This window comes from Pan paniscus, chromosome 1 (assembly GCF_029289425.2).
Source record: "Pan paniscus chromosome 1, NHGRI_mPanPan1-v2.0_pri, whole genome shotgun sequence".
Taxonomy (NCBI): domain Eukaryota; kingdom Metazoa; phylum Chordata; class Mammalia; order Primates; family Hominidae; genus Pan; species Pan paniscus.
Window position 1 is genome coordinate 56,656,371 of NC_073249.2, and position 15,249 is coordinate 56,671,619.

A 15,249-nucleotide genomic window follows, 5' to 3' on the forward strand; every position below is an offset into this window, starting at 1 on the left:
GGCCTAAAATATTTACTATCTGGCCTTTCATAAAGAAAGTATTCTGCAGCCTGGCCAACATGGAAAACCCTGTCTCTATTAAAAAAAAAAATCAAAAATTAACTGGGCATGGTGGCAGGCACCTGCAGTCCCAACTACTCGGGAGGCTGAGGTGGGGGGATCACTTAAACCCCGGAGGTCGAGGCTACAATAAGCTATGATCATACCACTGGACTCCAGCCTGGGTGACAGAGAAAGATTCTGCCTCAAAAAAAAAAAAAAAAAAAGAACAGAAAGGAAAAAGAATTCTGACCCTTGAGCCAATATGTTCATCCATAAGAATATAAAAGCAAAGAAAATAAAATGATTTGTCCATCACATAGCTTGCATGTGAGAGAGCTAAAACTATAGCTTTAGCTACTTATTAATCAATTGTTCTTTCTACCACAAAATTTTTTCCAGAAAAAAAGCTCCTCAGGTTACTGCAATCAAAGAATCCTTGTTACTAAAGAATCCCAATTTCAATAACAATATAAATAAAAATGTTTAAAATACAGTTTCTTTACCTCAATTCTTGGTTTCTTTGCTTCTGCTAAAACTTCATCTGCAGCTCGTTTGACTATAAAAGAAAGAGAAGTAAATAAATGTGTAGTTTTGGAATGGGCTTCTGAAAGTTCAATATAAATATGCAACAAGACATACCTTGAGTAGATCGCTGAAGACCTATTTCTAAGGGAGCGCTTCTGTCTATACTTGCCGATGTTGCTGAAGACATAAAAAGATTCACGTAAGGATTACTATTTCAACATATATATTGGGTATTATTACGAGTGAAATGCTTTAGGTTTTTTATATACTTCTATATGGTGATTTTCTCTAGGTAAAAAATTCAGTTTTAAAGCAGCTCTGCAAAAACATGTTATTTAAAAGATTAATCTATACTAGAAAGTCTCTAAGAGGACAAACTATTTTTAACAATTTAGCTTACAAATTACTGAGATGATCTGACTGAAATTAGTTGCTTCAAAGTATATGCTCCAATGTCATAACACAGACACCTAAAAAGGTATAAGTAAACACATAAATATATATATACACACACACATACACACACATATATATGGACAAGATTTTTTTTAAGTTAGCATTTACCCTAAACATGCAATTTTTAGTTATTCACAACTGGTAAAAAACTAAATTATTTTTAAAATTAAATTACTTAATTTTTGAATGGCTCAACAAAAAGGGGTATACCTGTCCCCATTCACCTAGTTCCCACCACCCTATGCAGCCAACTAGTCTCTTATATATCCTTCTAGAGTTTCTTTCTGTAGATATGAGAAATACAAAATTATTTTTACCCTTTTTAATACAAAAGGTGACATACTAAACATACTGTTCTGAACCCTGTTTTCTTTTTTACCTAACAACTTATCTCCCATAACCCTCCATATCAGTAAGTAGAGCATTTCCTTTACTTTTTTTTGAGACGGAGTCTCGCTCTGTCACCCAGGCTGGAGTGCAGTGGCGATCTTGGCTTACTGCAAGCTCCACCTCCAGGGTTCACGCCATTCTCCTGCCTCAGCCTCCCGAGTAGCTGGGACTACAGGCACACGCCACCACGCCCGGCTAATTTTTTTGTATTTTTAGTAGAGACGGAGTTTCACCATGTTAGCCAGAATGGTCTCGATCTCCTGACCTCGTGATCCGCCCGCCTCGGCCTCCCAAAGTGCTGGGATTACAGGTGTGAGCCACTGTGCCCAGCCCTCTTTAACCATTTTTTTATAGCTACTGAGTACTCTACTGTATGGCCTAACTACAATTTATTTAACTAGGTCCCTGTTGATGAGCTGTTCAATTTTAGTCTTCTGTTGTTACGAACAATGGCACAATAATATATTAATATAAAGTCACAAGTTTTCATAAATATATAAATGTACATATAGATATTATATATAATGGCAAGTTTTTTTAAAGTTAGCATTCACCCTACACATGTAATTTTTAGTTATTCACAACTGGTAAAAAAGCTAAACAAAATATACCTCTAGGATAAAGTTCCAGACACAGGATTTCTATGTTAAATTTGTAATGTTAGACTGCTGCCAATTCTTCAATGGGGGTGTAGGGGTGCACTGATTAACATTATAACCAACAATATAGTAGAATATCTGTTTTCTCATTGCTTCACCAGAGCATATTATCAAACTTACAGATTTTTTTCTATCAGGTTAAAAAAAAAAAAAATCCTATCTCTGTATAGTTTAAATTTGCAATTCTCTTATTATAAATGATATTAAGCATTTTTCATGATTTTATCACCTTTTCTGTGAATTTTATGACATAATCCATAGAGTGTTTGGTCTTTTATGCATAAAGTTCCAGGACCCTTCATATATTAGTGAGATTAGCCCTTTATCTGTGATGAGTTGAAATATTAACATATTTTCCCAGTTTGTCATGTCTTTTGTTTTTTATAATACAGAACTTTACTACTTTTATCAGCTTGTAACTGAATAATCCCACCTTCCTCCCATTGACTTGACATGTCTCTTTAATCATATGTTAAATTCACATATAGATTTCTAACCTAACAGATAAAGTTGTTTTATTAGTGTATCTAGTCATTTAGTTGTTTCAAATTATCAGGGTTTTAAGTTCTCTAGAATGACTATAGCCTTTTCTCAATGCTCTTCTACAAATTTTTAGGATGCTTACTTTTGCCAATGAACTTTAGAATCACCTTGTCTAGTTCTATTCCTACCTCAAGAAAAACTAGAGATTCTTATTGAGACCATGTTAAATGTATAAATTAAGAACCAACATCTTTAGCTATTATGTCTTCCTAAGAATACGGTCTTAATATTTGCTCAACCTTTTCATTAAACTATTAAATTAACAGTTTTTAAAAAGTGGCAAAGCAGTACGCTTAGTGACTAACTCTGTCCTATAAAAACTGCCAGGCGCGGTGGCTCACGCCTGTAATCCCAGCACTTTGGGAGGCCGAGGCAGGCAGATCACAAGGTCAGGAGATAGATACCATCCTAGCTAACACAGTGAAACCCGGTCTCTACTAAAAATACAAAAAGTTAGCCAGGCGTGGTGGCAGGCGCCTGTAGTCCCAGCTACTCAGGAGGCTGAGGCAGAAGAATGGCATGAACCCGGGAGGCGGAGCTTGCAGTAAGCCAAGATCGCGCCACTGCACTCCAGCCTGGGGCGACAGAGCAAGATTCCTTCTCAAAAAAAAAAAAATCTACAGGAAATGACATAGATGGATAAAGGGCAACTCTACTTTTGATTCTAAAAAGAAAAATCATTTGCTCTAAAGCGCTTCCCCAAAACTAGCCTATTTATCAGGCTCACCTGCGATGCTTAAGAATAGAGAATCTTAGACCTTATATCACATCTTCTGAAGCCAAAAACAAACAAAAAAAAAAAACCACTATTTTCAAACCATATGATTCTCATCACTTAAAAAGTTAGAGAAACACTGCTCCAAAGAATCAAATTTGCTTTGATTAAAAAAAAAAAAAAAATGGCTGGGCGCAGTGGCTCATGCCTGCAATCCCAACACTTTGGGAGGCCACGGGAGGAGGACTGCTTGAGCCCAAGAGTTCAAGACCAGCCTGAACAATGTAGCGAGACCCCATCTCTGAAAGAAAAAAAAAAGTTTCTTCTATCCTCCCCAACTCCATCCTCTTCACAGAATTGAGACTCCCTCTTTAATACTGCTGGGTTCTAAACTTTTGTGTATCCAGTCTCCCTTGCATGACAGTAAACATGTTTACATGTTTAAGACAGGGATTTGGCATTTTGCACAACACCCAGCATAATGCCTTTTAAGAATAAGCATGTAATAAGTCCTTATTGAATGAGGACAGCATAGGAAGAAAGCATTCCTAATGATGATCTTTCCATTATACACAAGATTCTCTGTGGAAATCAATCTTACTGCTTAAAGCCATGCATGACAAGACAGCTGTTAATGACTTAAAGGTACTACACGTCACACTCAGCAAAGTAAGACCCAATAGTTGTATTATATCAATGTACTTGTACTCTGTAAGAGAGTAAATTAATAATTACTCATTTATTCAGTTAAGAACCTACCATGCACCACTATTGTAAATGCTGGGTATTTAACAAGACAAACGACTGTCTGTCCCCTTAGGATTTACCTTCTAATGGGAAAGACAGACACTATGTACATAAACAGATATATAATTTCAGGTCAATGTATGAGATCTGGTGAAAAATAAATCAGGATGGCACTATATAAAAACCACAGAAGGAGGAAAGGAATACTATATTTTCGATAGAGTGGTCAGAGAAGTCTTCTCTGATGGAACAACATTTGGAAAAACACTTGAGCACAGATCTAAATGAAATAGTAAGCAAGTGAGCCATGTGATAACGTAGAGAAAGATAACTCAAGATAGAAAGAGAAAGTGCAAAGGTGATAATATTAGCATAGCTAAAAGACCAAAAAGACTGACTGTTATGAGCAAAGGAAGAATGGTAGAAGATGGAGTCACAGAGATTTAGGCAGAGGCAAGATGACTGCCAGGGTAACAAGTATGAGTTTTATTCTAAGAGTGATGGGAAGCCACAGGTGAGTGACACAATCAAGTTTATATACTTTTTCAAAAGCAGGACACTCTATTGCTAAGACTACATTATAGGAAATAAAGAGTGGGGACCTGTGAGGAAGCTATACAATAATCTAAAAAGCAAGGATGAAATAGGGTAGGTAGAATGGTAAGAAGTTGTCATACTTTTAAAAAGAGAAAAAAACAACTTGTTGATAGAATGGATGTGAGATGTGACAAAGATTTCACCAAAGTTCTGGCCTAAGCAACTGCAGGAATAGCGTCTCACTACCCCTTACTAAAGTGGGAACACTGAGAAAACAACAGACTTGTTTTTGTTCTGTGTGAGGGCAGAAGGGAAAGAGGGAATCAGGCATTCCATTTTCAATGTTAAATTTCAGATGCCTATTCAACATTCAAGGAAACATGTTGACAGTAAATTTATAAATCTGGTGCCCTGAAAGAAATCAATGCTGAAAAAAACACTTGAAATTTCATCAGCATATATATGATATCTAAGCCATAAAACTGAAAGAGATCGCCTAGAGAATACAGGTTAAAAGAAAAGATAAAAAAAAAAGATCAAGTCTTGGAAACTTCAAGAATTAGAGGTCAGGTACAGAAGTAACCAAAATAAACTGAGAGGTGAACAATGAGTAGAAAGAGAACCAAGAGGCTGGTGTTCCAAATGCCAAATGAAGAAAGGCTTTCAAAAATGAGTGGTCAACAGTATCAAATGCTATTGAGAGGTCAAGTATGGTACGAGAGACCAAAGGATGTAGCAATCCTTAAATCAGTTTTGACCTTACAAGGAGTGATTTTAGTGGGATGGTAAGGATGAAGGCCAGACTAGAGTGGCTTCAAGAAAGAAACAAAGGTAAAAAAGAAGCAATGATACCACACGAACTCTTGCAGAATATTTTACAGTATCAGGGAGGAGATAAATGAAGCAGTAGACAGTAGGAATGTGGGATCAAAAACATTTTTTAAACATGAAATCTTACTGTAGGTATTCTAAAAGGGAATGATCCAGAAGAAAGTAGAAAACTGATGATGTCAGAGAAACAACAATTTACGAAGACAAAGTCTTTGAGACTGTGAAAGGAGATGGAATCCACACACAAGGAAGGGGTGACTGGCCATAAGGGCAAAGACAGTGCATCCACTGTATAAGAAAAAGGTGAGCACATGGACAAAAATGAAGGTAGGTTAATTTTTTGGTGGAAATACAAATTCTCTTCCCTCTAATCATTATTTCATAGGGGAAAAAAGAAACAATGTCTGTTTAAGACTGGGAACAATTTAAAAAGTACTCACACGCTTCACCATTGAGATATCCAAGTAGATCTTTTCGATCAGGTCTTCTAACCACAGGAATATTTTCAGTCTAAAACCAAAATTTTAAATGAGATATGAAATGAATAACAATGATACACAACTTAATAAATATTAACATGTAATGTCTGAATTTTATTCCAACATATCTTGAAAAAACGTATTTTAAATCACATTTGTAAAAAATGACTACGCTAAAAGAACCTAATAAAAATCCTGAAAGTTTATTAAACATGTTAGTTACTTTTAATAATTTTCTTACAACTTGATATTAACATGTAATGTCTGAATTTTATTCCAATATATCTTGATACAATATATTTTAAATCACATTTGAACAAAATGACTAGGCTAAAAGAACCTAATAAAAATCCTGAAAATGTATTAAACATGTTACTTTTAATAATTTTCTTGGCTGGGCGCGGTGGCTCACACCTAGAATCCCAGCACTTTGGGAGGCTGAGGCGGGTGGATCACCTGAGGTCAGGAGTTAAAGACCAGCCTGGCCAACATGGCAACACCCCGTCTCTACTAAAAAGACAAAAATTAGCTGGGTGTGGTGGAGCATGCTTGTAATCCCAGCTGCTCAGGAAGCTGAGGCAGGAGAATCACTGGAACCCAGGAGGCAGAGGCGGCGTTTCAGTGAGCCGAGACTGCACCACTGCACTCCGGCCTGGGCAACATAGAGAGATTCCGTCTCTAAATAAATAAATTAATTAATTTCTTTTTGAAATTCCAGGAAGATATACAGAAAATAATCATTAGAAATAAAGCAATGACCAGGCACAGTGGCCCACACCTGTAATCCCAGCACTGCGGGAGGCCAAGGCGGGCGCATCACTTGAGGTCATGAGTTCAAGACCAGCCTGGCCAACATGGTCAAACTCCATCTCTACTAAAAACACAAAAATTAGGCAGGGCGCAGTGGCTCACACCTGTAATCCCAGCACTTTGGGAGGTCGAGACGGGTGGATCATGAGGTCGGGAGTTCAAGACCAGCCTGAGCAAGATGGTAAAACCCCATCTCTACTAAAACTACAAAAATTAGCTAGGCGCGGTGACAGGCGCCTGCAGTCCCTGCTACTCGGGAGGCTGAGGCAGGAGAATCGCTTGAACCTGGGCGGCAGAGGTTGCAGTAAGCCGAGATCACGCCACTGTACTCCAGCCTGGGTGACAGAGTGAGACACTGTCTCAAAAAAAAAAAAAAAAATTAGCCTGGCGTGATGGCAGAAGCCTATAATCCCAGCTACTCGGGAGACTGAGGCGAGACCCAGTCTGAAACACAAACAAACAGTGCAAGAAAAATTGGTAGCTAACAGATTTCAGTTTAAATCCTTTGTCACTTTATATGTGTAACAATGAAGTAACAACAAGAACCTTTAGTATCTTTGGCCAATGACCTTATATTGAATACTTATTATAATTTACTGCACCAAACATTCTGCACTGACTCCTCAATGATTTAGATAAACTGTATTTAATCACTTAAAAATTAACCTTTTATTTTAAAAAGGTCAAGCTAAATTTTAGTTTCTCCTTATGAGTTTAAAAATTTGAGTGCAGAGTTTTTTTGTGCTTGTATTCTTTTAAACCAGCCTAGGCCAGGCATGGTGGTTCATGCCTGTAATCCTAACACTCTGGGAGGCCAAAGTGGGTGGATTGCTGGAGCCCAGGAGTTCGAGACCAGCCTGAGCAACACGGAAAAACTCCAACTCTACAAAAATATAAAAGTTAGCCAGGCATGGTGGCAAGTGCCTGCAGTCCCAGCTATACTCCCAGCTACTCAGGAGGCTGAAGGAGGAAGACAACTTGAGCCCGGGAGGGTAAGGCTGTGGCAAGCCAAGATCCTGCCACTGCACTCCAGCCTGGGTGACAGAGCAAGACTCTGTCTCAAAAAAATATAAAAAATAAAAATAAACCAGTCTATATGGAATATCATAAACAAAAGATTTGAGTTAATTTTAAGTTACTGTTTCTAAGTCTAATAACTTACATCATCATTTGGTCACTACTGAGTTATGTACACATCACAATCCACTGAAAAAGATTACATCTACTCACACTAAAATAGGAACTAAGGATCAGGAATCTGTTTTCAGAGTGGTCTGCTCAGCCGGACGCAGTGGCTCACGCCTGTAATCCCAACACTTTGGGAGGTCGAGGCGGGCGGATCGCGAGGTCAGGAAATCAAGACCAACCTGGCTAACGTGGTGAAACCCCGTCTCTACTAAAAATACAAAAAATTAGCCAGGCATGGTGGCGTGTGCCTGTAATTCTAGCTACTTGGGAGGCTGAGGCAGGAGAATCCCTTGAACCCAGGAGGCTGAGGTTGCAGTGAGCCGAGATCACGCCACTGCACTCAAAAAAAAAAAAAAAATGAGTGGTCTGCGCACAGGAAAGAGCAAATAACACAAAGTAATTAGGAGACAACAATCTCAAATTCATAGAATTTTGGAATTTTAGAATCCTACTCTTTCAATCTGGCAAATACTTAAGAAAAATGAGAGTTAAATCTTATGCAACCAAGGGTCCCAAGGTCCACAGTAACAATTACAGCTATCAGTTATATGCACAACCATTTCCCAAAAACAGAATCTATAAATCTAAGCCAACTATCTGAATCTTTGTTACACTAAAATGAATATATCCAACAAAACACTGTAAGAACTACCTAATTTAGTTTTTAAAGATCTGAGTTAAAATAACCTTAAAGACGGAGCTGGTGCTATTTTTTTCCCCTTATTTCCCCAAGTAGTCCCACTCTAATTTTATTTTTTTAAATATGTAACATAAATATATATTTCTTACTCAGGAAAGCAGAAGCCTTATGGTTTAATACAAAGCCCACTAAGTGACGGGATACTTTCTCAATTGCTATAAACACACACACACACACATTTTTTTTTTTTCCCTGAGACAGAGTCTTTGCTCTATCACCCAGGATAGATGCATTGGTGCGATCATGGCTTACTGCAGCCTCAACCTCCTGGGCCCAAGTGATCCTCCCACCTCAGCCCCTTGAGTAGCCAGCTGGGAGTACAGGTGCACACTACCACGCCTGGCTAATTTTTTTTATTTTTTGTTTTAACAAAGTTTCCCTATGTTGCCCAGGTTGGTCTTGAACTCCTGAGCTCAAGTGATCCTCCCACTTGAGCTCAGCCTCCCAAAGTGCTGGGACTACAGGCATGCACCACCACACCTGGCTTTTAGTTGCTTTAGACAACAAGTTATTGTTTGAAAGATACATAAGCCAGAAACCTTAACTATTTCTAGTTGGGAGGGAGGTTAGAGTTATAGAAGTTAAGTTTCACACAGCTTAATGTGATCCAGCAACTGTGTTAGGTAACTCAAAAAGCAGCTCCAGTGATGACAGACACAGTGATATTTTAAAAAATTGTTTTAAGAACTATAAGAAAAGTTTAAGAAGATTGTTTAAAGAACTATAAGAACTGGGAAAAAGTAATTTATAAATACATTTCATACTTAATTTTAAGTATATACTTGTAAGCAAAAGCAACAAATATTAAAAGCAGACATTTAATTATTTCAATTATATCTTCAAAAAATTTTATGTTCAACTCTACCAAAAATAATCTGAGGGAAAAGCTCATTTAAAAAAAGTAAATATCTTTTAGGCCATTTTATGTGGGCATTATAGTACTTTTCCATGTCATACAGCTATCCTATCCAAATAACTGAATCTTATTTACTTATCAATTATAATATACTGCTATAATTTAGGTCTTAATGATACTTCCCTACAGATGAAGAATCTCATCATCATAGTTTATGAAATCAGTTCTTTTCAAGTTGTTTCCAAATATTTCCTCTGAGTAATAAATTTTCAAACACTGAGAAAGCAAGCAAAACTAAAAACAAATGAACTTCTCCAGAGTACTAAAACAGCTGCACAAAACTGATTAAGAAACAATTTTTTTAAATGTCTGCTAATCTTAATCTTACAACCAAAAAAAGTATTCTTGAGATTAAACTAGAGTTCTGAAGTAACAGGGTCCTTCCACAGGCTTACAAGTTTTTCTAAACATCTCTATAAATACTTTTAGCGTTTTGGGTTTTCTTTTTCTTGAGATGGCATCTCACTATATTGCCCAGGCTGGTCTTGATCTCCTAGGCTCAAGCAACCCTACCGCCTTAGAGTCCCAAGTAGCTGGGATTACCAGCGTGCACTAAGAAGCCTGGCTCTATAAATCCCTTTAAAACTTCCTTTGTTATAAACATTACCCACACTTTACATGAAAAAATATCACAGATTAAAAAGTCTGTGTAAGTCACACAGTCACCTAATTTTGACTCTCCTGGAGACACTCATACAAACCTTTCATTCTTTTGATTTGAAACCCATGAGGGAAGCTATCCATTCCAAATGATACCTACTACCATGAAGCCAAAAAAAAAAAAAAATGTGTTAATACAAAAATTAGCCCAGCATGGTGGGCCATGCCTATAGTCCCAGTTTCTCAGGAGACTGAGGTGGGAGGCTGGCTTGAGCCCGAGAAGTAGAGGGTACAGTAAGCCGAGATCACATCACTGCACTCCAGCTTAGGCAACAGAGCCAGATCCTATCTCAAAAAAAAAAAAAAAAAGTTTTAAAATGAATTATTGGCCAGGCACAGTAATTCATGCCAGTAATCCCAGCACTTCGGGAAGCTGAGGCAGGGGGATCCACTGAGGGTAGGAGTTCAAGACCAGCCTAGGCAACACAGCAAGACCCCCTCATCTTTAACAACAACAAAAAAAATTAGCCAGATACGGTGGCACAGGCCTGCAGTCCTGGCTACTTGAAGGCAGAGGTGGGAAGATCACTTGAGCCTAGGAGTTCGAGGCTGCAATGAGCTATGATCACACCACTGCACCCTAGCCCGGGCAACAAGGCCAGACCCTGTCTCTTAAATAAATAAAAATAAAACTGATAAATAGATAGATAAGTAAAATGAATTCTACTTACAGCTGCACGTCGGACATAAACAGGATGAGAAAGGTGCACATTATTAAGTAGAAATAAAATGGAATCCAATGTGTAGTACTCTCTGGGTTGGCCTTCCTTTCCAGTCCTGAAATAATTAAAGCAAGATTTTTTTTACTGACAATTCTAATTCAACTCTTCAGGCTGGATTCATTTATATACACAACTTTGCTAACAACAATGAGTTTAACATAGCTAACAAAAAAAAAGTATAAAATCTAATAATGAATAGACTGTCATGATCACAAAAGAAACACAAAGGAAGGCAATGACAAAAAGCAAGAAGTAGGGAAAATACAAAAAATTCATACTCTAAGGTACTACAAACTTTTTAGAATTAGGCCCAAATTAGGCTCTGGGCTTTATCAATAGAGAAATCTAACCAGATCCATATCGAAGAGGATCCATAAGAGAAAACAATTACACTGCTTAGAAGAACCACAATTATCACTGGTGCTAAATGTAAAAGAAATTTATCCTATGGCTCTTGATAAATAAGATACTGCTGAACAACATCCTTCACATTCTTACAGTAAACACAACACTGAATTTCAGGGGTATGACTGTTATGGCATCCCTCAAATTAGACCAATAATGTAAAACCAAAATGCTATTCTACCTGTGACAAAACAATGTAGTCTACTAACGGTGCAAGATCTCTAATGCAGGTACTAATATTACCTCATTCCAATCCTACCCTTCCTACTACACTTTCCCCTTCTATATCTTTGAATCCGTCTGAATATGGTCCACTATAATCAGCCCCAAACCTACTTTTCTACCTTCTAGTCCCATTTTTCCTCTAAACCAATGTATTTCAAACCACACACCACTATCAATTATTGTACTATGAAACCCAATAAATAGTTAACAACCATATTTTTTCTATTTTCAGAATAGAAAAGAACAGAAAAATAAAATGCACTGCATACAATAAGAAGAGTAAGTATTGTTTAGTGTTTTATATGTGTATATATTTCCATGTGCATGAGCACATATAGAAAATAAAAACAATTTCTTGGTGTGATAAACTGTTGAAAAAGTTTAAAATCTACTGTGATAAGCACTCCTTTTTCACTGGCTTCACCGGATTGCTGTCAACACATTTACTTTCCAGTTCTTTATGCCTTTAAGCATACGGTTCACTCATCTTGGAAGACTTAACCCATCATTTAGTCCAGAGAATTCCTACCTATTCTTTAAAGCTTATTTGTTTGTTCATTCATTCATTCATTCAAGAAAACTTCGTTGGATGTGAACTTGACAAAGACAATTCTATGGAACCTTCTCCTAAATAACCCCAACTAGAAGTGACTGCTGTCTTCAAAAGCTATTGTAGAAAGCATTTCACATCAACTTATAGAAAGCATTTCACATCAACTTATCTGTTTAATCTCCTCTATTCAGACTAAGTTAACCTCCTTTGAGGTAGAAACCAGAGTCTTAGGAATTTCTTTAATCCTCAGATTGAACCACTTCACATCCTAGGTACTCCTCAGCCATTGTCTAAAAAAAAAAAAAAATTCACTAAAAATCCAACCACATGTAATTCTACCTATGCAAATTATTCGAAAGGGTAAAACACCAGAAACTCAGAATGTCATTTGATCAACATTTTATAAAGCTAATTAAATCGTAAGACAAAAAAATTTTAAAACCAACCAATAGGCAGGGCGCCGTGGCTCACGCCTGTAATCCAAGCACTTTGGGAAGCGGAGGCGGGCAGATCATTTGAGGTCAGGAGTTCGAGACCAGCCTGACCAACACGGTGAAACCACATCTCTACTAAACTACATAAATTAGCCGGCCATGGTGGCGGGGGCCTGCAACCTCAGCTACTCAGGAGGCTGAGGCAAGAGAATCACTTGAACCCAGGAGGCAAAGATTGCAGTGAGCCAAGATCGCGCCACTGCACTCCAGCCTGGGCGACAGAGCAAGACTCCCTCTCAAAAATAAATAAATAAATACCAACCAACAAACTAAATTTCCCTAGTTTTTCATCGACTCTTCATAAAGCTTCCATTCAAAGAAAGAAAATGAGTAGGGAAGTTGTAGCTCAAGGTTCTAATTCTAGAAGCGACGCACCAATGACAGTGACATCATTAAAAAGGCCCCTAATGACTGTTAGAGCCGTCTCTAGAAGTTTTCCTGAATGACTTAAACTGATAAAACTTCACATGAACCAACATTCCCAAACATTTCCCTTTAAAATACACTTCCGAAAATCACACGCACCATCTATTTCTTAGATCTGTAAAGCTCACTCATTTCACCAACTCCTGAAGACCTCTCTAACACAGACTTTGATGACTCTTCCAAATTCACCAAATTTCTTTCCGGTCCTAACTTCAGGGTTGATTCCCTTTTCTCTTCTACAGGAATAACCCCCACCCCAACAATGAAAGGAGATGAAATAAACCAGGAGTTGCAAAGACCAGCGGAGATAATTACATAGCAGCCTGGAAAAGAGAAAAAAAAAATAAAGAACAAAAAGAGGCGTCTACGGCACCAGACGGTGTGCTCCTTTGTGCACCTATGTTCAGGTATCCCTTGCGCACCAGTCCCACACTTCGCTGGTACACATACCTACTTATAAAAATTAACTGTAAAAGTCAGAAACTCCCACGGTACCTTTCCTTTGGGCTTCTCAAAAATTTTAAGGGATGAACTGCTCTAGAGCTCCGCCCCTTCTTTCCTTACCCTAAAAGTGCAACTTCTGCTCTAGAGAGAAACTTTCTTTTCCCCGAACACCCGTTTTATCCCATCCCCAAGGGAAACGGGGGGAGGGGTTAAGAAAGAGGTCGCCTGGGGGCGCCCAACTCTGCCCTGCCACCCCTGGGCCACAGCCATGCCGGACTTACCCCCAAACAACATAGTTGGTCTTCACATTCTTGGGCCAGGAGAACTCCCCGAAGATCACTTCGTCTCCCTTCACCACAATCTCCTTCTTCTGGATGTTGTACTGTCGCAGGACGCTAAGCACGTCCGCCATCTTCCACCCCCTCGCCTCCGCCGGCTCGGGGCGCCGCCGCTGCCGCCGCGCCTGCCTCCTTCTTCTCTTGTCGCCTCGCCCTCTTCCTCCTCCTCCTTCGCCGCCGCGACGAACCAACAGCAGCAGCACTAACAGCCGTCCTCGCCTACGACAGCAGCAGGGGCAGTAGCCACCCAGGCCGCCGAGGACCCCGCGCTGTAAGGCAAGGCCCCGCCGCCGGCTGCCCGCGGAGAACGCCTGACTGCGCCCCTCCAGCGAGGCACATCCGCCGCCAGGGGGAGCCGCGACCGCCTGGAAAAGTGCCCCTCCCAGACTTCAGCTGGGCACGGAGCCCACTCACTGGCTGAAACGCTGAGCGCTGGGGCACCGCGCCCACGTACGGCGCACGTACGGGGAACTTTGCCGGGCGCGCGCGCGCGGAGCACGTACCCAGTACCCCGCGGCGCGCACCAAGCGGCGTCAGGTGCGCGCGTACCTGAGCAGTGGGTCAGCACTTCCATCCCCAGCACGTGCACTGAGTATTTAACGAACTGTCTCGGGTGCGACCAGAGGCTCCCCCGGGTCCCTGCTTTGGCCGGGATGGAATTCGGCAAGGATTTGCGGAACACTAGAATTACCTTCCTATTTAGATCGGACCCAGGCCTAGCCAAAGACCTCTAGGACTTAGTGATCCGGAGAAGCCCTTTTGAAAGAGTGGGGCTCTTGGGGTTGGGGTTGGGGTTTTTTGTTTGCTTTTGATGTGGAAAAGAACGAGTTTTGGTTTTCTGTTGGTTTTGAGTGGAAAAGACCGAGTCCAGAAAAAAAAAAAACAGTTCTGGGCACTGCTCTTCAAGTTACATAGCTTCTCACAGCATCAATTGGTTAATGAAGAAAATGGGGTTAATACGAAGATAAGGTAAACGCGCCTAGCAAGTCAATAAAATATCCTAAATGTTGGATCCTCCCTCTTCATTCTTTGGATGATGACTTTTTCCATCGCGGTCCCTTCTCCCCGCCAATCCCGAAGGGCTATATTCAAAAGGCTGTGTTCCAAGATGTAAATGGGAAAGTTGCCCTAACAGAAACCCCAAACGGTCCAATTTAGAACACTTCCAGACTACCCAATTTTTTAAATGGTACTCAGAAGTCTCAGTGGTGTCCTTGACATGCGTTTTGAGACGGTTAAGATAAGTTCAATATACTATGGCCAACCAAACACATCCTATGGGATTGTTTTTTTTCTTTTACCATGTCAGAAGGAAAAAAGAGGCAACTTTGTGTTTGACATAACCAAATTCCTTGACCTGTTTTGAAAAAAGTCAATCTTTTCACAACACAGAGGACTACAGATACAGAAGTGTGTGGTTCATTTCCTATATGATCTGTAGCCA

The 15,249-nt window shown here is 39.6% G+C and overlaps 1 protein-coding gene and 1 long non-coding RNA gene across 2 annotated transcripts in view; one reads left to right on the top strand and one right to left on the bottom strand.

The window, feature by feature from the left end:
* Positions 1-14,380, bottom strand: part of CDC73 (cell division cycle 73) — a 136,135-nt gene extending 121,755 nt beyond the window's left edge. The window contains exons 1-5 of the mRNA XM_003820601.5: positions 13,749-14,380; positions 10,870-10,975; positions 5,886-5,955; positions 682-744; positions 546-598 (exon numbers count right to left, since the gene is read on the bottom strand). Coding sequence (XP_003820649.1) covers positions 546-598; positions 682-744; positions 5,886-5,955; positions 10,870-10,975; positions 13,749-13,879 — 423 coding nt within the window. The 5' untranslated portion in view covers positions 13,880-14,380. The remainder of the gene's footprint in view (positions 1-545; positions 599-681; positions 745-5,885; positions 5,956-10,869; positions 10,976-13,748) is intronic.
* LOC117976607 (uncharacterized) lies at positions 764-13,738 on the top strand. The gene is made up of 3 exons (XR_004667357.3): positions 764-5,772; positions 11,783-11,829; positions 13,266-13,738. It is a non-coding gene; the product is annotated as an uncharacterized LOC117976607 (long non-coding RNA).
* Positions 14,381-15,249: the final 869 nt, after the last annotated feature.